The 22,392-nt window shown below is 43.3% G+C and overlaps 1 protein-coding gene across 2 annotated transcripts in view; it reads right to left on the bottom strand.

The window, feature by feature from the left end:
• efemp1 (EGF containing fibulin extracellular matrix protein 1) overlaps nt 1-16,838 on the bottom strand; it is a 57,121-nt gene extending 40,283 nt beyond the window's left edge. For both annotated transcript variants that reach the window (XM_084076452.1, XM_084076453.1), the window contains exons 1-4: nt 16,584-16,838; nt 15,434-15,537; nt 14,693-14,738; nt 14,162-14,404 (exon numbers count right to left, since the gene is read on the bottom strand). In XM_084076452.1, coding sequence (XP_083932578.1) covers nt 14,162-14,404; nt 14,693-14,738; nt 15,434-15,514 — 370 coding nt within the window. In that variant the 5' untranslated portion in view covers nt 15,515-15,537; nt 16,584-16,838. The remainder of the gene's footprint in view (nt 1-14,161; nt 14,405-14,692; nt 14,739-15,433; nt 15,538-16,583) is intronic.
• Nucleotides 16,839-22,392: the final 5,554 nt, after the last annotated feature.

The raw sequence follows: 22,392 nt of genomic DNA, 5'->3' as shown, positions 1-22,392 counted from the left end.
GGGGCCGGGACCTAAATTAGTGAAAACAGTAGATCTGCAATCTGGCAGATATTGCAGATCTACCATTTTCACTACTTCTTAAAACTTTTTTTGATGTATTTACGGAAAATATTAGATTTTTATTTACTGTATATATAATTTATGTTTGCTAGACCATACCGGGTCGACGCATCCGTGGGGGGATATGCGCACATGATCTGGCAACCCGGGAGGCGACATTGTTTGACACATAAACGCTAATAAGAAGCTGAGATTTGATGAAATTGAAAAACGGGCTTCACAGTTAAATTCAGATGGTAATGGTCAATGGCTGTGTGAAAAATCAGAGCAATTGGTCCAGCCACTGGAGAACCGGGTAGCTTCACCTACCACTACAGACACCTACCACTACAGACAGACAGAGGTTACTAGAATTATAGTAGGATGTAGGGAAAAAAAGGACAAATTTACCCGCGACCCATAAATATTGGTCCCCGACCCAAAGATGGGTCCGGACCATAGGGTCCGGACCCACCGTTTGGGATACAGTGATCTCTAGAGGTGGTGCAGAGCAGACAGACAGGCTGGGGGACAGGACAGGACAGGGGGGATGGGGGGGTTGGGTGGGCAGACAGGTGGGTGTTCCCAGGGTTCACAGGGTTCACAAGGCTAAGAGGTGAGACCCAGGTGTGTTGTCGTTCAGCCATGTCTGCCTCTTACATCAGAGTGAGTTGGAAAACATCAAACAAAAAGATCTGTATTTGATCCCGTTTCCTGTGATGTCCAGTCTCTGTGTCTTTTATCACAATGTGTGTTCTCAAAACTTCTTTCTTCTTTTTCATTTCGGTTCCATTTGTACCAGTGGTGTAAAGTAACTAAGTACATTTACTCAAGTACTGTACTTATGAGTACACTTTTGAGGAATTTTTACTTTACTGGAATATTTCCTATTTACTAATACTTTTACATCTCAGAAGCAAATTGCGCTTTTACTCCACTACAATTATTTGAAAAATGTAGTTACTCGATACTTTGCAGATAAATTATTATATTATAAAACATACATCAACCACTTAAGCCCTATTTTATACCAAGGCTACTTCAAAATAGCCGATCTACAAGCTCACAACGCGGCGCATCGACGCGTTGTGAGCTTGTAGCTATTTTCAAACATTTTTGTACTTTTACGTTTGGTACTTCAAGTATATCTTGATGCCAATACTTTTGTACTTTTACCCAAGTAACGTTTTGAACACAGGCCTGTTTTACTTGTAACAGAGTATTTCTACATTGTGGTATTCCTACTTTTACTTCAGTAACATATACTGAGTACCTCTTCCACCACTGGTACAAACACATTTTTTCCCCCTCCTCCCTTATCTCCTGGATGTTTTGAAGAAGCAAACACCGATAACGATCTGCAGGAATTTCCTGCAAAGCTGTAAACGTTTGCTGAACGCCATGACATCTTTACAAATCGCTGTTGTCGGCTGGAAACCTTGTAAGGCCAATAAAAACTATTAATCTTTACATTATTTATAAAACCCACGAGACTGAGCACCTTTCACTTGCAAAGTGTCATGAACTCACTCAGACAAATGAATTCTCTTTGGCTTCTCTGCCATTTACTGGGTTAATCAACAAAGTAGTTACAGCTGGTCAGGCTTACAGTATATATCCCTGCCAGGCTACTGCAAGGGTGTATTAAATAAACACTAATTGCATTCAGCACACAAAGAAATTCAGAACTAGCTAAAATTGCAGATCTACAAGCTCACTGGGCTCGTACTCTTGATAAGGTTAGAAGAAAAGAAACTCCTTGGCACCTCCTTTTTTTTTACAGTAGGCCTAATGAATAAAATAAATACCTGCGTCTATGTTGTTTGATGTTGATATTACGTTTTGTTCCTTTTTGTTTTGTTTAAAAAAAAATTTTGTTATCTTATATGAATTGATCGCAGAATATATATGTGAATATTTAAACGGGATATTTGAGGAGAAGATTTCTGATGGATGTATTTTGTTCTGTAAGATCTTTTTTTTTTTGAAAATATATATATTTTTAAATAGAATACAAGCTCACAAGGCACCGCAATGTGATGCATTGTGAGCTTGTAGATCGTCCATTTTGTGCCACTTTTTTTTGCCACAGTAGGGCATTTTTATATTGAGGGAAGTAATATATCGTCTCTGTCGGGTGGAAACCTCATACACGTATGTGGTATGTCTAAAACTGTTACTTTTCAGGATTAAAAAAAGAAAAATAGCATAAGTAGCAGATCTACAAGCTTGTAGATCTGCTACTTTAGATGCTTTCGTGTGATCAAGTAGGGCGTTCATTTAGGAAAAAAACACAAAATGTTTGAATATGGAGATAAGAGGTTTCTGCGGCCTGTGTGGACTAACAGCCAGCATGCTGGTAGCAGAGCAATAAGTCCTCACTAACATTAATCGTCGGGACGAGACCAAGCGGACCCGTCAAACCCTGTGTAGCTTTTTTTGCAGGTCAAAATGTGATGCGGTCCCCTGCTCTCCAGGGTGTCCAGATCTGGCAAGAGAAACAAGCGGTCCAGGTCTACATAAAACAAGCTAAACAAAGAAGCGACTTGGGCCACGCGAGCACACACACATGAGCACGCACGCACGCACGCACACACACACACACACGTGTGCGTGTGCGTGTGCGTGTGTGTGTGTGTGTGTGTGGGGGGGGGGGGGGGCACATTTCCAGATGGGGGTCCACGGACAAATACATATTAATTTGGGGGTCTTTCTCCTTAAAATCTTTGAGATTTAATCAACATTAGACCAACTAAGAAACTACACTTTAGAAACAAGCCCCCCCCCCCCAAAACAAAAAAACAAACAAACGAAAACCTGCAACTACCAATATTTACAAGCAACTTCACAGTAAAAAAAAAAAAAACAATGGCGGACGCGGCAACAACCGCCCGCTGTCTCCCCACAGCCCATCGCCATGCCGACCTGCATTCCTGCCGCGGAGGAGCACACACATCGATCCGACCGCTTATCTGTCAAGTGAGGAGGTGAGTAATTCCTCCCATCACAAAAGATGGGAGCAAACGGAAAGAAAACAAGCAACTCTGGCATTCCAGAGTTATGCCTCCCCAGTGCATTGCATCTGCACGGAAAAATGTAATTGCTTTGTACTGGAGAGGACTCTGGTGTGGAAAAGTACCCGGCAGGTTCTCTCTCTGTCACCACACACACACACAGGCAGGGCAGCCGCGCTCTGTGTGTGTGTGTGTACCGTGAGGCAAGCCCAGGTGTGCCTGGAGAGTTTGCGACCACACTATTGTTGTTGCAACATGTACGGTGCAACTATACAAAACGTTTTTTTTTCTTTTCTTTTTTTTAAAAACTTATTTACTATGTGGATCTGTTACAAATGATGTTCACTTCTTTTTTTTTATCATGATTTTTCAAAAATAGCAGATCTACAAGCTCATAGCGTGGCACCGAGTGCCACGCTATGAGCTTGTAGATCTGCTATTGTAGAGCTTGTATATCTGCTATTTTTGAATAGCCAAAGTGTGTATATATATATATATATCAGTGCTTTGTGCGCACTAATTTCCCAATACAGTGGAAAATTCTATAACCTAAAAAATGTATATTGTCGTTGTCAGGCAGAACCCTCTTATCTCCGTATTCTAGCTTTTTGTGTTTTTTCGTGAATTAATGCCCTACTTGATCATACTACAGCGTCACACAAACGCATCAAAAGTAGCGGATCCTGGGGTTGGCGAAAGGGCCTCTCTGTGCGGAGTTTGCATGTTCTCCCTGTGTCCCCTGGGGTAGGTAGTAGGTACCCTCACAAAAAAACATGCAGTAATCCTGGTCTCTATACTGCCTCCCCCTGGTCAGCCGGGGCGCCTGATGGAGGGGAAAGGAACTGGTTGGAATAACGTGTTGCTTCCACGCGCTTACGTCCAACCGGGGAAACTCCCCGCTGTCAGGTGATAAGAAGCGGGGCTGCTCACTCCTCATGCACTGAAGGAAGCATAAACTCAGTTCGGGGCTCTCCCCAGGTTGGCAGAGGGAGAGTAGCGCCCAGGATTACGGCTTAGGCAATTGGCACTGGGTGACAAAATGGGTTACAAAAATCGTGGGATAATGAAAAAATCAGCTATTTTCGCCATGAATACAGGTGTGTCTTAAAGCGGCACTTAACTTAAGCGGTAACTTTTTTGAATAAAATAAAAATGTGTCCAATCTGTATGGTAGAGTATGTTAATACAATATAATGTATACAACTGGAGTGGTTGTATTTTGCTGCCTGCTCTTCTATTGAGACATTTAGATCGTGTCAAAGGTCATGTCTCACTCACACGGGGCCCTATTATGCACGTCTTATTTCCACGGCTTACGTGGTAATTAAGTCATAACGCCACCATCTTATGCGCAATCGCTATTTTATTTATTTTAAGTTCATCCGATCTGAAAGACTCATGTTCCACTCACAATTTAGGTGGCATTTCAAAGCCTTATTCCTTCACTAACTGAATGAATTAAATTAAATTAAATGCCATTAAATTAAAGCCAAAGTATAAAATATGGATAAAGGTGAATACAATGATTGTGATGCTTTATTAACTCATTTTGCTGGGGACTCCCTGGTACCCCCTCAAGGACCCCTGGGGGTCCCCAGACCCCACTTTGAGAACCAATGCTGTAGATCACACACACATGGCCAGAGGACGCCAGGCAACCAAAGCAGCAAGTCCCTTCATGTCAATACCGTACAGGTTGGCATGTGTATCAAACCAATAACAATAACATGGTCCCCACTCCTTATTTCTTTATCACAGTACTATTTGCACTATTGTGAAATGTATCCTCTGCTTTTAACCCGTTAAAACCGGGAAAGATTCTTCTGCCTACACATACGCCATGTCTTAGTATGAGCGAATAGGGGAAGGGGATCACGTGATTCCCTTGTTTGACCCGGTAAAAACTCGGACGTGTGTCTCAAAGAATACGATTATTGGCAGAATCACGGAACGTTTAGAACAGGGGTCTTCAACAGGGGGTCCGGGACCCCTAGGGGGTCCTCAGAGTTAATACAGGGGGTCCGCCAAATCTTTGTGTGATATGATTTTTCTTTTTTACATTAACCACTTGAATCCTAGCATCCCTTTTCTGAGGAGAACTTTAGCCAAAAATAGCAGATCTACAAGCTCACAACGCCTCGCGCTGCGAGGCGTTGTGAGCTTGTAGATCGGCTATTTTTGGCAAAGAGGCATAGGTGTAGAGGGAAAAAAGAGCAGACCATGTCGTAAAAAATTTTTAAAATCTGAAACACAACTTTATACGAAATAGAGTAGGGGGTCCCTGCTTCATCTCTCTCTCAGCTAGGGGGTCCTTGGCCTGAAAACGTTGAAGACCCCTGATTTAGAACATTGGTTTAGAACAGTGGTTCTCAAAAGTAACAGACTATTTCTGAAGATTTTAGAAAAATCTTGAAAATGTTTGAAATTTTTTAGGGGATTTTTTTTTTCTTTTTTTTTTTTTTTGCGGACGAATACATATCTTTTTTTTTGGGGGGGGGGGGGGGCTTAGCACGAAAAAGTTTGAGAAGTACTGATTTAGAAGGCATTTGTAGAATGGGCCTCAGGTCTTAATGGGTTAACCCTATATAACTACAGTATAAAGAGCAGTGCTATTAATACAGCACCAGGGGAGCAGTTAGGGCCGGGGGGTCTATACGTGTCTGGCTCAGCTCAGGGACACATCCGACACATAGATAGGGGGAGAGAGGTGAACTGGGGACATTCTGTTTGCCCAGATAGCCTCTCTCGACCCAGACAGCCTCTACCACACAGGGTGCAATGGTGGAAAAAGCACTCAAATGTTTTACTTAAGTAAAAGTATCAATACTGCAGAGTAGAAATACTCTGTTACAAGTAGAAGTGCGGTAATCCAAATTTACCTGAGTTAAAAGTACAAAAGTATTGGCATCAAAATATACTTAAAAGCACCAAAAGTAAAAGTACTCATTGTGCAGAATGTCTGAGAGTTCTAAATGTATAAACGTCTTTTGAGAATAGCAGATCTACAAGCTCACAATGCGTCGCGATGCGACGCATTGTGAGCTTGTAGAGCGGCTATTTTCAAATGGCCGAAATGTATATAGGGCTGAAGTGGTTAATGAATGTTTTGTGATAATAATCAAAATCTGCACTAACTAGTAACTAAAGCTGTCACATAGTTGTAGTGGAGTAAAAGTACAATATTTGCCTTGTAAAAGTATTGAAAATGGGAAATACTCCAATAAAGTAAACATTACTTGAAACAGTACTTGAAAGTAAATGTACTTAGTTACTTTACACCACTGACAGGGTGGAAGTGTACTGTATGTATCGTATGCCCAAGACTGAAGCTTTAAGTACGCAAACCCAGGACTTAGAACCACATGAACCCTAAGCGTCCCTATTCTGGGCGCGAACATACAGTGAATATTCCAGACCTATAGAAGCTCACAGTGCATCACAATATGATGGGCCAGTGTGTTTGTAGCCTCGATCTCCAGGCTTTTAGTTTTTAGTTTTGCTAAAAAAATAAAAGCCTGGACCAACCAGTCGATGTTCCGGGTATAGGAAGTGTTTCATTTCCCCAACCAACCAGAGTGCAGTGGGCGTCGCTCCAAATGTTGTGACATCAGGGCTCTCAATACTACACATTGGGGAGGAGGAGGGGCGCGGGGCGGGGCGGGGCGGAGGCTGACGGACACGGACAGATCGGTGAACCAATAGGATCCGGCGGATTTTTTTCTCCGCAGATTTTGAACCCGACCGCCTAGACATGATATCAGACACGCTAGGGCAGTCTAGTGCGCTTGTAGATCAGCAATGTTTTGTCGAAGAGTGTTTTTTAGTGTAAAGCGAAAACAGGAGTGGGCTTAGTGTAGATACCTGGTTGATTCCGGTTCCAGGGGGTCCCCAGCCAAAGTAGTTAATGTAGCCTCACAATCGTTTTAACCACTTTATCCATTTATGTGTTGGCTATTTAAAAATAGCAGATCCACAAGCTCACAGCGTGTCACTTCGTGTGGTGCGGCGAGCTTGTACATCTGCTATTTTTGAAAGGTTTTGAGAAATATCGAAAGTGTTTGAAAATTTTGATTTTTTTGTTTTTACATAAATCTTCTCTTCTAGGGGTCCCTGACACAAATCATTTTCAGATGGGGGTCCGCTGCGCCAAATACATATCAATTTGGGGGTCCTTGACTTGAAAAAAGGTTGGAGAACAATCTGATTTAGTGTAGAGTGAAAACAGGAGAGGGGGGGGGGGGCTAGTACAGATCCCTGGGGGACTCCGGGGTCAACGGTATAAGGTTTTAAAGCATGTAAACCCCAGGACTTAACTCTCGTGTTATGAAAATAACAAGCACCCCCCCTCCCGCCCCATAAAACAGAGGGATGATTCATTGTACTTGGCCAACGTCGGACGTCCTAAGTCCCCAAGCTGAGCAGTACACTTAGCTTTTACAAAGGTGAGGGTGTACTCCAAACGAGCGTCGTAAAATATCCGCTTTCCATCTTTTTTTCATCGGCCTCTAACTCATTAAAACCGGGAAAGCAGCTGTGTCATTTTAGTTTCTTTTTAGCGTTGGCTATTTAAAAATAGCAGATGTACAAGCTCACGGAGCGGCACTTTGTGCCGCGCCGTGAGCTTGTACATCTGCTATTTTTGAAAATGTTTTGAACAATCTTGAAAGTATGAGAACTACTGTTTTAGAAGGCGTTCGTAGAATCGGCCTCCGGTCTTAATGGGTTAAATGATTGATTCGTTATTTGATGAACGAGCCTCATGTGTGGGAGAAAAGAATGACATCAGCTTGAAAACACACAGAGCCCAGGCAGGGCTACACGTACAACAAGCACCTTTTTACTGTAAGCGTGCCTCATTCTTACGCTCCGCACGCAGTACCACAAAAGTGTACAGTAAACCGGGGCTCTAGTACGTGAGCGGTGTGTGCGCGCACGCGCGCGTGTGTGTGTGTGTATTTTTTTGTGAGGGTAGAAGAGGTCATGGAAAGGCAAATCATCATTAAGTTGTCACACACACTGCAAAAGTCTGTGTGTGTGCGCGTGCGTGTGCGTGTGCGTGTGCGTGTGTGTGTGTGTGTGTGTGTGTGTGTGTGTGTGTGTGTCCTCAGGAACGGGTGACAAACTCCCTGTCCCAGATGTGTCACTAGAATAACACACGCTCAGGCTTAAGTTCAAGTTTAAAGCGGAAGGGAGCTTACTGCAGTGTTATTTTTTTTTTACCTAAGTAAAAGTAGCAATACCACAATACAACAATACTCTGTTACAAGCCTGTATTCGACATTTGACTCGAGTAAAAGTACAAAAGTATTTGGCATCAACATATACTTACAGTACCAAAGTAAAAGTACCTAAATCTTTATAAATGTGTCACATTTATTTGATAATAGTTGTGGCTTGTAACTAAAGTTTTCAAATAATACATAATTGCAGTGAAGTGAAAAAGTACATTTGCCACTGAAATATAAGTCTAAAATATTGAAAAATGTACATACTAAAGTAAAGTAAAAGTACCTCAAAAGTGTACCCAAGTACAGTTTTTGAGTAAGTGTGCTTAGTTGCTTTCCACCAGCGGTGGCCACTCAGTCAGGAATGGGTGACAAACAGTCCAGTGTGTCACTAGAACAACACACGCTTAGGCTGAAGTTCAAGTTTACAGCGGAAGGGAAACGTGGTGCCTTTCTGGCCAATAGAAGAACACTCGGTACAACAACCTAGTCAGACCCGGTCAAATCCGGCGACCTCGGAGTGGTCGGACCCACCGGGTATTTCTGGCCACCAGATCTTAATTGGCCAAGTTTGACGTCTCGGGGGTACCGAGAATAGGGTGGGTGGGTGATGATTTACGATTCTGTCCCAATTGGGACGCAACAGGAACGGCGCTGAGTCAGCAGAAGCGGGATTTGCAACGTTCGCCCCAGCGACCTGCTTGCCTAAGCGCGCTCGGCGGTGCCTCTCGTGGCTCAAGTCTGCTTGAGCCACTCAAGTCATTTAACTGTTTTTGCCTAACTAATTCCTAACTTAATTTAAGTGGGCTGTAGTCTGTTCTCACCCAGCGGGCCGCTTGTACCGAGAAAGAAAAAAGGGTCCAACTAGGTTGCTCCACCGAGCGTTCCGGTTACCTTTCTGACAGAGCGTGGACAGACATCTTAACCCATTCAAACCGGGAAAGCATCTGTCTAACCACTTTACCCATTATTTTATGCTTTGGCTATTTAAAAATAGCAGATCTACAAGCTCATAGCACGGCACCGAGTGCTGCGCTATGAGCTTGTAGATCTGCTATTTTTGAAAAATCGTGACAATTTGTGCACATCTTTGAATATGTATATATATTTTAAAGCGAACATTTTTAACTCAAAGCTTTGCTTCTGGGGGTCCCTGGAACAAAAACAATTGAGATGGGGGTCCGCGGCCAAATACATATCATTTTGGGGGTCCTTGACACGAAAAAGACTGAGAACCACCGACATAGAAACAACAAAGTTTAACTGGAGAAAACCAAATCTGTATTTTAAACCTTGTTTTTTAGTTTAGTTTTCTTTTTTATATGGACCCATTAGGGTCCATTTGATTCCATTCGTACACTCTCAGAGGTACAGACCCGTAAGGTCCTAAAAAATCGCACTCATTTGGCTGGGGGGGAGGGAGGGGGCACTTTGAGAACCACTGTATATTACAGAACAGTCAGCAGACTGACTCCCCAGCTGTACCGGGTCACAAACCATGACGTCCTCTCGTGCTAGTATTATGGTTAAATTCATCCCACGTCAGCGCTTTCATCCTCCCCTCTCTCTCTCTCTAGTCTAGTCTACCTGACTCTGCAGTCCCCGTCCGTCCCCCCCGACATCCTCCTCAGAGTGGTGAGTTAGCAGCTAGTGAGCCTGAGGTAAGCACTATTTGATACGCTGAGGTTTTCCCCGCGCTTTGAACGCTGGCTGGACGATGATGGGAGATCCCTGAGTGAGCCAACCTCGCTGTGCAAAACAAGCCACAGACCAGAGAGCGAGAGAGAGAGAGAGAGAGAGAGAGAGAGAGGAAACAGGACAATTCCCCTTTCAAGAACAATTGGCTCATTGTAGCAAGCGAGGGGTAATGAGGGAGAAAGTGGGGAGTGTTGTAAACAAAGATAATATCACTGTGCCGGCAGAAATAGACACCCACGTTTTAAATGCCAACGCAAAGACACGCTAAACATTTTTAAACAACTGTTAATTCCAAAGTAAGAGGACTCGACAACAGTCTACCTTTGTTTTTAGCCCGCACGTTGAAATTACGCGATGCCAGTCGAGGGATAAGTATTGGGCCTGTTCACATGCAGTGGACAGTAAAAGTCCTGTATTAAAAATGTGCCTGAGTAAACGTACAAAAGTATTTTTTTACTTACAATACCAAATGAAAGTACTCATTATGAATGGCCCATTTCACTATTTTACTTTCAATTTCTTTCAAAATCTTTTCAAAAATAGAAGCCCTACAAGCTCACATCGTATTGCATCATGACACGCGCATTGTGAGCTTGTAGAAACGCTATTTTCGAACAGACAAAGTATAAAATAGGGCTTATTTGGTTAATGTTTATTTTGTAACTGGAACTAAATAAAGTAACTTGAAACTAAACTTTTTAAATACATAATGGAGTAAAAGGTACCGTATTTGCCTCTGAGATGTAGCGGAGCAGAAATGTAAAGTGTTGAAAAATGGACACTCAAGTAGAGTAAAAGTACCTCAAAATTGCACGTAAGTGCAGTACTTGAGTCAATGTACTTAGTTACTTTCCACAGCACTTGTTGGCATGCCAGCGTGCTCATGTGGTTACTTACGCTGATATGCTGCCATGTTTTACACTCTAATAAAAGCTAATTGGAGGAAAGAGAAGCGCCATGGGTCTCCATTCAGAAAAAAAGAGAAGAAAAACACATAAAGCACCTTACGCATAGTTTAGCCCCAGGTGTCCCATCAAACGTGTTACTTTCATTGCAGCCCCGTGGCCACAAATCTCAGCGCGCAACAAACCACTGCAGAGTTCCACGCTAATTGGCATGACTGTCGGGCACATACTGGAGTAAAGGTAATTATGTCTTGCATTACATTGCTGTACATTTATTGACCCGACTCTGTAAATATCGGTGTCGTCGGGGCAGAAACCTCCTATCTCCATAATCTAACTGTTTGTGTTTTTTTATCGTACATTAGCGGCCCTACTTGATCGTACTAGAGCGTCACACAAAAGTGGCAGATCTACAAGCCTGAAGCCCGGCGCGAAGTGACGTGTTTCAAGCGACGATATACTTTTGTTTTTCCGACCTTTTCAGACTCTAACGCAAAAAAATTGTTGCTGTCGGGGCAGAAATATCATATCTCCATATAAATAAATAAAAATCCCCCTGTAAATTAATGCCCTTCACCTCATCATTCAAGAGTGCCACACAAAAGCATCTCAAAGAGCGGCGCATCGCGATCTGCTATTTTCACTATTTTAAAATAATAATTTAAAAAAAGGAACGGTTTTGGACAACAGAAACCTACTGTACACGGGATACAGGCACAGAGCTTCTCCAAGGAACATCTGGCACAAAGCAACAAAAGATTTGTGCTTTAGTGTGTGTTTGTGCGTGTGTGCGTGCGTGCGTGCGTGCGTGCGTGCGTGCGTGCGTGCGTGCGCGTGTGTGTGTGTGTGCATATGTGATAGCAAGAGAGAGAGAGAGAGAATCTTTGAACCACTCCCCCCTGTTGAAAAGATCAAAGGCGCTCTCTCGACCACAAGAACACACCCACACAGCCTTACTGCTACCACAAACACGAGAGTGTCAGGCCCAGCGAATAGCAAGTATAAGATGGCTATATGTTATGGCTCTTTAAAACCACAAGAACCAACCGTGCCATGAAAACATATTTCAACGGCTATACAGCTCTGTTTCAGATAAGGTTCTCAGAACCCAATTTGTCTACTAAACCAGAGTGCTAATACTGCAGATAAGTTGTAGCTCGGCTATTTTCGCTTCCTTCATGAGTTTTGTTTTCATGGCGTACCTCCCTTTGTAGTTTTGGTTATAATAGAAACGAAACGTAAACACAGGCCTTCACATGGTTCTAGAGAGTTTCAGGTTATTGTTACAAGATATTACAAGACCCCCCTCTCTCCATTGTTCTCTTTGACTCTGAGGAAGATGCAAGTCGGAATGTCAGTCACCCCTGCAAAATAATAAATGCGTGCAGACCAGCCCGTTGGACTTCTCTTTGTACCTACAGTATATTACAAGAACCCTGTGGCAGAACTACTAAACCAGAGATGCCAGGGTTAATGTGGTACAAAATGTGGACAGAAAAGCAGCTGAGTGGCGTTCAACACACCTGGCAGCTCTGTGTGGTTTAACTTGTGTTGACTGCTGCTTAGGCAGAGCTCATGGACGTTTCATGGTTTATTATTATTAAGTGAATACTACATAACAAGTCCCTGTTTGCAAAAAACACAAAGTGCTATGCTACAGCATTGGGTGTGAGATTAACTGCACGTGTTGGCGCATCATGAAAAAAGGCTTTTTAATGCTAGTGTTTGAGGGTTTTGTAGAGCCCTGGATGAAGCGAGGGGGAAGGTAGAGCCAGTGTTGATTTCGTCGACTAAAACTATGACGAAAAATGTTCATCGACTACCTTTTTTCACTGACGAAAACAAGATAAAAACTAAATAAAAACTAAGCTATGATGACTAAATATACTGACACTTTCGTCAACAAATAAAAACTAGACTAAAATGTTAGGGAGGGACTAGTGGTGAAGAGATCCAGTAGAAATCTAAGAAAAGTCATTTTATGTTTGGTTGCGCTCGGGTGTTGCGCTCTGAAAATAGCAGATCTACAAGCTCCTATTTTCAGCATGCAACCAAGTGTAAAATCAGCCATTACGACGCCATCAAGGCACCGACAAAATACATGTTAAATCAGAATTTGCTGTCAAAATCAACTCTGGGTAGAACCGTAGCTACTACTAGTCAAATGGGTCTCTTCCACTACAAAGCCAAGTAAAACCTAGAACCTTCCATAACCTGAAACTTTCCAGAACTTTTCATGAAGAAATAAAACAATTATACATATATTGTTTTTATCTGCTTCTTGATTGGTCAATGAACCTACATAAGAAAGGTTAAGTCGTGCTCGGGTGGCGCAATGGTAAAAGTGCCTGCCCACCACCGCGGAGGTTGTGGGTTCGAAACCCTCCGTGGTGCATCTAGCTGGCTTTGTCGAGCGTCCGTACGAACACGATTGGCCCGTGTTTTCGGGGGGGGAGGGAAGCAGGGCGGGGTTAGGGGGATAATAGTCATTGCATGTACTCCTACGGGCTGGGGGGGGGGGCATCTGTCAGCGGGGAGTGTTGGGCGGGAGGAGTATAGGACGAAGGCTCTACGTCCTCCCGGTGGGGGCTCCTCAACTGGCAGGTGAGTCAGTAGGATACGACAGCAGTGACAACACAGAAATGTGAGTGGGGAGGAATCATAACTGCTAAATTGGGGAGAAAAGGGGGTTGGTAAGCTTCCCAACAATAACAGAAAACTGAAAATACACTAGCATAGAGCCCGGGCCGGAGGGACTCCGCTCAACCATATGGGGTTTGTGTGGTTAAGCCCATTACTGGTTCTAAATATGGGTTTCGATGTATTAATGCACCCTATGCACAGCAGCCATATTGTGAAGACATTCACAGGTGTTGCCAATAACACCTGTGAAGCCAGATTATCACTTCCTTCACAGGTGTTACCAATGATACTAATGAAGGCTCTGTTCCGCTTAGTGTAGCACAGTGGTTTCCACGACCCCCATAACTCTGAGAGTGTACAAATGGAACCAAATGGACCCGTAAGGGTCCCATTTGTACACTCTCAGAGTTACACACCCTTAAGGGACCATTTGGAAGCCCATGACGGTCCCTGGACCCCAACTTTAGACCCACTGGTGTAGCAGAGTGTTTCCAGTGAGCCAACATGCACAATATCAGCACCCTGACTCTGTTTGACCAGAATGGAACAGAGCCTTCATTAGTATCATTGGTAACACCTGTGAAGGAAGTGATAATATGGCTGCTGTGCATAGAGCCTATTAAACGGATGTTCTTACCTCTGCAGAAGTTTTGCTCATCGGCGGTGAATCCCGGGGTGCAGCGTATGGGCCTGGGGACGCCGGGGCGCGGCGTCCGGCTGGGTTGGGCGGGGGCGATGGGCGGCACGGGGTCCGGCGCCGCCACCTGCTGGTCCACGAAGATCTGGGCGTTCTGGGGGAGGCACAGGTACCCGCCGAAGTGGTTGATGCACTTCATGCCCCCCTTGCAGGCGTCGTCCACTATGGCACACTCATCAATGTCTGACATGACAAGAGAACGGCATGAGAAGGAGACAAGGAAAGGACAGAGATGGAAGGGAAGGAGGGAGGGAAGGGAAGGAAGGAAGGAAGGAAGGAAGGAAGGGAGGGAGGAAGGAACGAAGGTGGGAGGGAGGAAAGAAAGAAAGAAAGAAAGAAAGAAAGAAAGAAAGGAATGAAAAGAAGAGGGGGATCTTGTGACTCACACAAAATAAGTATCATAGATATCTAATATCAAAGTCATTATGCATTATGCATTAAGGACAACACAGAAAGCCCCATTGTTCTCACCTCTACACTGCTGCCGCACTGGGTCATACTCATATCCATCTGTACACTGAAAAACAAATGAGCTCATTATGAAGCTACCAAATTGTCTGTGAAACAATAATATTAGTGATCTTCCTGCTTAAAGGTAGGGTAAGTGATTTACTTTGGTTAAAATAAGTGTTAAATAGCTCTATATTCTGATAGTACTCATTGCTATAGAGTGTTTGTTCAGTAAAAGGAGTCTGCCATGTCTCTCCAGCTCTTTCTTGAACAGATAATGCATTTTCAGTGCTCTCTCCTGATTGGCTTAAATTTTGTCACCTACCTGAAAATGTACTATATTCTGTTTACTAAAGAGCTGGAGAGACCCCTGTGACCGAACAAACGCTCTGTAGCAATGATTACTATCATAATATAGTACTTTAACCTTTTTAACCAACAAAAACAATTACCAAAAATTATTCCTCGAATTGAGACACTTCTATTATCTCACGTATACGTGTTTTGTGTCAAAAGTCTCAACCTCGAAAACCTGTGTTGTGAATTGTTCCCTAACTGTATAGGAGATGAAATTAGTCCCTTGCTGTATACTGTAGGAGATGAAATTAGCTCTTACTTACTGTATAGGAGATTAAATTAGTCCCCTACTGTAAATGAGATTAAATGAGTTCTTACTGTATAGGAGACGAAAAGAGTTATCTTACTGTATAGGAGATGAAAAGAGTTATCTTACTGTATAGGAGATGAAAAGAGTTATCTTACTGTGTAGGAGATGGGCTCCTCAGCCTCCTGGGATAGGACATGGGTGAAGACAGCACACAGACACACGCAGATTCCCAGCATTTCGCTAAAACGTCGGAGCTGAACTGCGCAGAGAGAGAGAGAGGGAGAGAGATAGAAGGAGAGAGAGAGAGAGAGAGAGAGAGAGAGAGAGAGAGAGAGAGAGAGAGAGAGAGAGAGAGCAAAAAAGCCCAAATGGATAGAGCACGCAAGATCATTTTTCCTTGACAGCCCCACACGTTTTTAATACCAGTTATTACATCACTGATGGAATTGCTGAACGAGTCCGAACATCTCCCCCCATGGCTGGCTGGCGTGATGTTTACGTTGGCACCGCTCCAGCTCAAATCTGCGACTTCAGTGAGTGAAGTGTTTTTCTGCTGTTTTTCTCCAAAAGGATTAATGCGTAATGCGCGTAAAGATCTGTGCGTAAACACGCTCTGTCGTGTCAGTCAGTGTCACGGGGGTCGGGCGAACGTTGGTCATCATCACCCAGCCATGCAAAAAAAAACTGAATAGTGTTTAACGATTATTAAAATAACAAACACCTATTTTGACAGCAATGGATGATGATCCTGGATAAAATGCCTTAAATGAAGACCAGACCATCGCATCATGCAACCACTCAGCCCTGCATCTTTGTAGTAAACTGTGAACCTCAGTTGGCTCTGTAGAGTCTACTGTACTTGGACCACTCTTTCCATCTATTCTACACCACCAAATCTCTTCGGCCAAAAACACGCGACGCATTGTGAGCTTGTAGATCTGCTATTTTTGGCTGATAATAATCAACTTTATTTGTATAGCACCTTTCAGCCCACATTGCTTTACATAAATAAATAAATAAAAAATAAAAAAAGATCAACAAAAGAAAAATAACACAATATTAAACTAGATTCAAAACAATAAGATCAAAAACATGATCCAGAAGATGTATGTTCTGGATCATGTTTTTGATCTTATGATCAGAATGTTCCTCCCAGGATCCATGACTATGTGGATGCTGGGGGTCCAAGTGCTTGTTGTCACCTAGGCTAGGGGCGCACGCACGCTCACACGCACGCACGCACACACACACACACACACACACACACACACACACACACACACACACACACGTGCCTGGCATTACCTGCGTTCTCTGCCCCGATCCTGGCTGGTTGTAGATCAAATCTCGCCTATAATACGTCTCTTTATTGCAATTCCGAGAGAGAGTGAAGCAGCGGTAGATTTGGGTGGTCTCTCTGTGCCCAGCTATAAGAGGCGTGCGTGTGCGTGTGTGTGTGTGTGTATGTGTGTGTGAGAGAGAGAGAGAGAGAGAGAGAGAGAGAGAGAGAGAGAGAGAGAGATGATAGAGGCTGCTGATCGCTCCGCAGGTTTTCTGCTGATGAACATGCGGTTGGAATGTTGGGGGCGGTGTGTGTGTGTGTGTGTGTGTGTGTGTGTGTGTGTGTGTGTGTGTGTGTGTGTGTGTGTGTGTGTGTGCGCGCGCGCGCGCGTGCGTGCGTGTAGCCTACTAGTACACGGTGTAGGATATACACACCGTAGCACAGGTTGCTGCTGCGCACCGGGCACGGATTGTGTGTGTGTGCATCCACACACGCATGCACGCGCACGCACGTGTGTGGATGCATGCACGGTGCAAGCGACGCATCAGTAATCAACTGTAGCAGTGGCTCCCTCTACAGACCGTCCACCGTCATCTCCATTCATAAGGATTTATTTGATTGTATTTATGTAAGGACAATTGGCTCTATTCACGGCAGCCATATTATCACTTCCTTCGCAGGTGTTACTTACCAATGATACTAATGAAGGCTGTTCCATTTTAGTGTAGCACAGTCAGACTTCTTAATTTCCACGACCACCATAACTCTGAGATTGTACAAATGGAACCAAATGGGTCCATTTGGTTCCATTTGTACACTCAGAGTTACACACCCGCCAAGGGGCCATTTGGAAGCACAATATCAGCACCCTGACTCCGTTTGACCTGAATGGAACAGAGCCTTCATTAGTATCATTGACAACACCTGTGAATTTCTCCACACTATGGCTGCTGTGCATAGAGAATATTTGACAATGTCCTGTATAGGCATTTATGTTGCTCTCCATCAGTGGTGTAAAGTAACTAAGTACATTTAGTCAAGTAGCCTACAGTACCTAAGTACAATGTTTAGGTATTTTTACTTTACTGGAGAAGGGTATTATAAATATTAGATTTGATATATTATTATATTACTTTTACTCCACTACATTTCTTTTGACAACTCGTATTACGATTATTATTATTAAACATACATTACCCACTTCAGGCCTATATACATTTCGGTCATTTGAAAACAGCAGATCTGCAAGCTCACAATCCGTCATATCGTGAGGCGTTGTGAGCTTGTAGATCTGCTATTTTCAAAATATTTTTATGCATTTGAAAACTTGTGAAATGAGACATTCTACATAATGTGTATACTTTCTACTTTTGGTACTTTAAGTACATTTTGATACCAATATGTTACTTTAACTCAAGTAAATTAATTAAAATAACAGAGTATTTCTACAGTACATGCATTGATACTTTTACTTGAGCAAAAAAGTAATTTTTCCACCACTGCGCTCCATGCTGTTTTACTTACATGCTGAAATGAACAGACTGTGGGGGACTTCAGTGTCCCCCCTCCTTCCCAAAGCCTCTGTTGGTTGCAAACAGGTGTTAGAATCCCATCACTGTATCAGTGAGCAGCACATTAACCTCTAATACATCTCATGGTGTTTACAAGATGCCTGTTCTTCATGGAACATCTGTTGGGCTTGGCACGGCCTCTTCCTTCCTTTCCCCATGGGTGAAGACACAGCCACAGCAAATGATTCTGCATTGCATCTGAGTGTGCGTGTGTGTGTGTGTGTGTGTGTGTGTGTGTGTGTGTGTGTGTGTGTGTGTGTGTGTGTGTGTGTGTGTGCGCGTGTGCGCGCGCGTGCATGCTTGTGTCAGCAGCTTGTTGACAGGAGTGCTATGGGGATGGACTTGGCACCAGTTCCTCCAGATGACATGGGGTCTTGCGCAGTGGTCAGAATGAGCATTTCTTCTTAGATGTTCGAAAGGAACTGAACACGGGGCACAAGGTAATGTAGTCTAAGTCAGTGGTTCTCAAACCTTTTCATGTCAAGGGCCCCCAAATAGGCTGTATGTATGCATAGCAGCCATATTGGATAGAGATTGGGCCTCTTCATACTTCCTTAACAGGTGTTACCAATGATACTAATTAAGGCTCTGTTGTTGGCTCACTGGAAACAACAGTGGGTCTCAAAGTGTGGTCCAGGGACCCTCATGGTTCCTTGAGGGGGTTCCCAATGGCCCCTTACGGATGTGTAACTCTGAGAGTGTACAAATGCAACATTCCATTTGTACACAGTTTGTTGCGGGTGTCCTTGAAATTAAAACGTTTGAGAACCACTGTGCTACACTGACTGGAACAGAGCCTTCATTAGTATCTTTGGTAACACCTGCGAAGGAAGTAAGGAAGAGGCCCAATTTCCTTCTAATATGGCTGCTGTGCATAGAGCCTATAGATACTTACTGTATTAGCCCACGGACCCACTTTTGAAAAGATATGCCAGGGACCCCCATAAGAGAAGATTTTTAGGGCTCTAGCAGTGATTCTCAACCATTTCAATTTCAAGGAACCCCAGGTTGACATGCATTGGGCTACGGACCCCCGTTTAATGGCATTTCTATCTCTGGGACCCCCATTCATATCGTAAAATCAATGTTAATTTAACTCTGAGAGACCAAATTTAACTCTGTTCCATTTGTACACTCTCAGAGTTACAGACCCATAAGCGTCCATTTGGTTCCATTTGTACACTCTCAGAGTTACAGATCCATAAGCGTCCATTTGGTTCCTAACTATCCATCATTTAGCTGGGGACCCCCTGGAACTCCCTCAAGGGGACCTCGCTTTGAGAACCAATGGCCTACTGTAAGTGAAAGTTTGTGTTAAAAGTTGTTATGTTTTGTACAGTATTAAAGCTGGTTAGATGGTAATCATTGCTATAGAGTGTTTGTTCAGTAACAAATGGTCCCCCTGTCTCTCCAACTCCGTAGTAAACAGGAAATACAGTTTTAGGTGAGTTGCCAGTTTTCATCCAATCAGTAGAGAGTAGGCTACCCATTTATCAGCTTCAGTTTGATAGTGTTCCAGTTCCAATTTTGTCTGCTCATTTCTTCGCCTCCAGTTTCACTCGTTTATCCTGCGTTCTGTATGAGTTCTCTCTCCTGATTGGACACAATTGGTATCCCTAAATAGCTGGAGAGGCGGGGAGACTCCTGTTACGCTCTATAGCAATGAGTGCCATCACAATATGGCTATGAAACACTTATTTTAACAGTATATCACTTAATGCATTGGTTCTCAAAGTGGGGTCCGGGGACCCCCAGGAGTCCTTGAGGGAGTTCCAGGGGGTCCCCAGCTAAATGACGGATAGTTAGGAACCAAATGGACCCGTTAGGGTTCCATTTGTACACTCTCAGAGTTAAATGAACATTGATTTTACGACATAAATTGGGGTCCCAGAGCTAGAAATTAAACGGGGTCCGTAGCCTAACGCATGTGAAACTGGGGGTCCTTGAAATGAAAATGATTGAGAATCACAGCTAGAGCCCTAAAAATCTTCTGTTATGGGGGTCCCTCCCATGGCATATCTTTACAAATGGCGGTCCGTGGGGCTAATAAGTGTCAATTAGGGGGTCGTTGACATGAAAAGGTTTGAGAACCACTGACTCAATGGACCTTTAAAATGAGATGTTGCAATGCACTGTATGGCACTAGTTCGTAACTGTTACCACATACACCCACGTAAAGAAGCAAGCAATCAGTATGCTTAAAACAGATTAACCTGAGCAGTAGGCTATAGCTTTGATCCACTCCTCCTAGTCTGTTTTACTTGGCAAGCTATTCAACAAATGCACAAATAAAAGGCCAGAGGCACGGAGAGATGACGCTCTTGATTAATCAAAGGTGCTTTTGACACACTTTATGTCGTTGTTGTCGGGCAGAGAAACCTCTTATCTCCATAATTAAACTTTTGGGGTTTTGTAGTAAATCGACACGCTACTTAACTTGATCATAGAGCGTCACACAAAAGCAGTGGTGGAAAAAGTGCTGACATGCTTCACTTATAAGTAAAAGTATCAATACCACAATGTAGAAGTACTCCGTTACAAGTAAAAGGCATGTGTTCAAAATGTTACTTGAGTAAAAGTACAAAAGTATTGGCATCAGAATATACTTAAAGTACCAAAAGTAAATTACTAAAATGTTTGAAAATAGCAGATCTACAAGCTCACAACGCGTCGCGATGCGACACGTTGTGAGCTTGTAGATCGGCTATTTTCAAATAGCCTATGTATAAAATAGGGCTAAAGTGGTTAATGCGTGTTTTATAATACAATTTATATCTACAAAGTAACTTGTAACTAAAGTTTTCAAATAATTGTAGTGGAATAAAAGTACAATATTTGCCTCTGAGATGCAGTGGGGTAGAAGTAAAAGTATTGAAAATGGGAAATAAATACTCCAGTAAAGTACAAATTCCACAAAAGTGTACTTAAGTACACACATACTTAGTCACTTTACACCACTGCACAAAAGTAGCTACTTTTGCTGTTTTGGAATTTGAATCCTGCAAAGTAACAGTTTTTGGACATGTAGGAGGTTTCCCCCCGACCGAGATGACACGGAGATTAATGGGAGAGTTGATCCCAGATTGACGAAACCCCCCCCCCCCCCCTCCCCTGGCTGGTCCCATTGCTCACTGGAACTGTGACACACAGTTAGTGTTTACAAACCTCAGAGGCAAGGCCTCGTGTGGGTGGGGAACCTCCCCCCTTATGCATGATTTATAGCCTACTTAGTCACACGAAGGTGGTGTCCCCGATCTACAAGCTCAGAACGCCTCGCATTGCCACGCGCTCTGAGCTTGTAGATCGGCCCATCGGTATAAAATGGGGCTTTACTGTTCCTCTGGGGCGTGGGAAGGTCTCCATAGTAACGGTACCGATGATTAAGGATGTCCCAATCCCTCTTGCTGCTGCAATAATTGCAAAAAAAATGTATTCATCTCACTCATGTTAGTTAAGACAGCACTTTTATAGGCTTTGACACAGCAGGGACGATACGTTGAAACGTATTTATATTTAAAACTCTTTTATATATTTTTTTCCCCCCACGATTTTGCAACCCTTTTTCACCCAGTGCCAATTGTCTAAGTGATCCTGGGCTCTACACTCCCCCTGCCAGCCTAGGGAGCCCAGAGCCGAGCTCATGCCTGCTTAAACCCTTTTTTTTGGTGAGGAAACTGTTCCAACTTCAATCTGTGTACACAGGAAATGCCAACACAAAACATGACTCGCCCCCTCATTCCATCCGATGACCCCCCCCCTGTGGACTCCCGTGGGGTTGTAGCATTTAATTAGTCAGTGAATAAGGTGGGACACAGCAGATAACACTAACATACACTTAAATGCAGTGGTGTAAAGTAACAAAGTACATTTACTCAAGTACTGTACTTCAGTACAATTTTGAGGTATTTTTTTACTTTACTGGAGTATTTCTAATTTTCAGTACTTCTACTTCTACTCCAGCATCTAAGGGGCAAATATTGTACTTTTACTCCACTACAATTATTTGAAAACTCTAGTTACTAGTTACTTTGGAGATTTTGATTATTATTACAATACAGTAACCACTTCAGCCATACATTTCGGCCATTTGAAAATAGCCGATCTACAAGCTCACAATGCGTGGCGATGCAACGCATTGTGTCGAACTTGTAGATCAGCTATTTTCAAAATATCTTTTACATTTTATACATATGAAAACTTGTGAAATGGGACATTCTGCATATTGAGAACTTTCTACTTTTGGTACATTTTTTTAAAGTTC

The sequence above is a fragment of the Gymnoscopelus microlampas genome (genome assembly GCF_963454915.1).
Source record: "Gymnoscopelus microlampas genome assembly, chromosome: 13".
Lineage (NCBI taxonomy): Eukaryota > Metazoa > Chordata > Actinopteri > Myctophiformes > Myctophidae > Gymnoscopelus > Gymnoscopelus microlampas.
The sequence above is the reverse complement of the archived record's forward strand: the minus strand, read 5'-3'. Positions and strand labels throughout refer to the sequence as shown.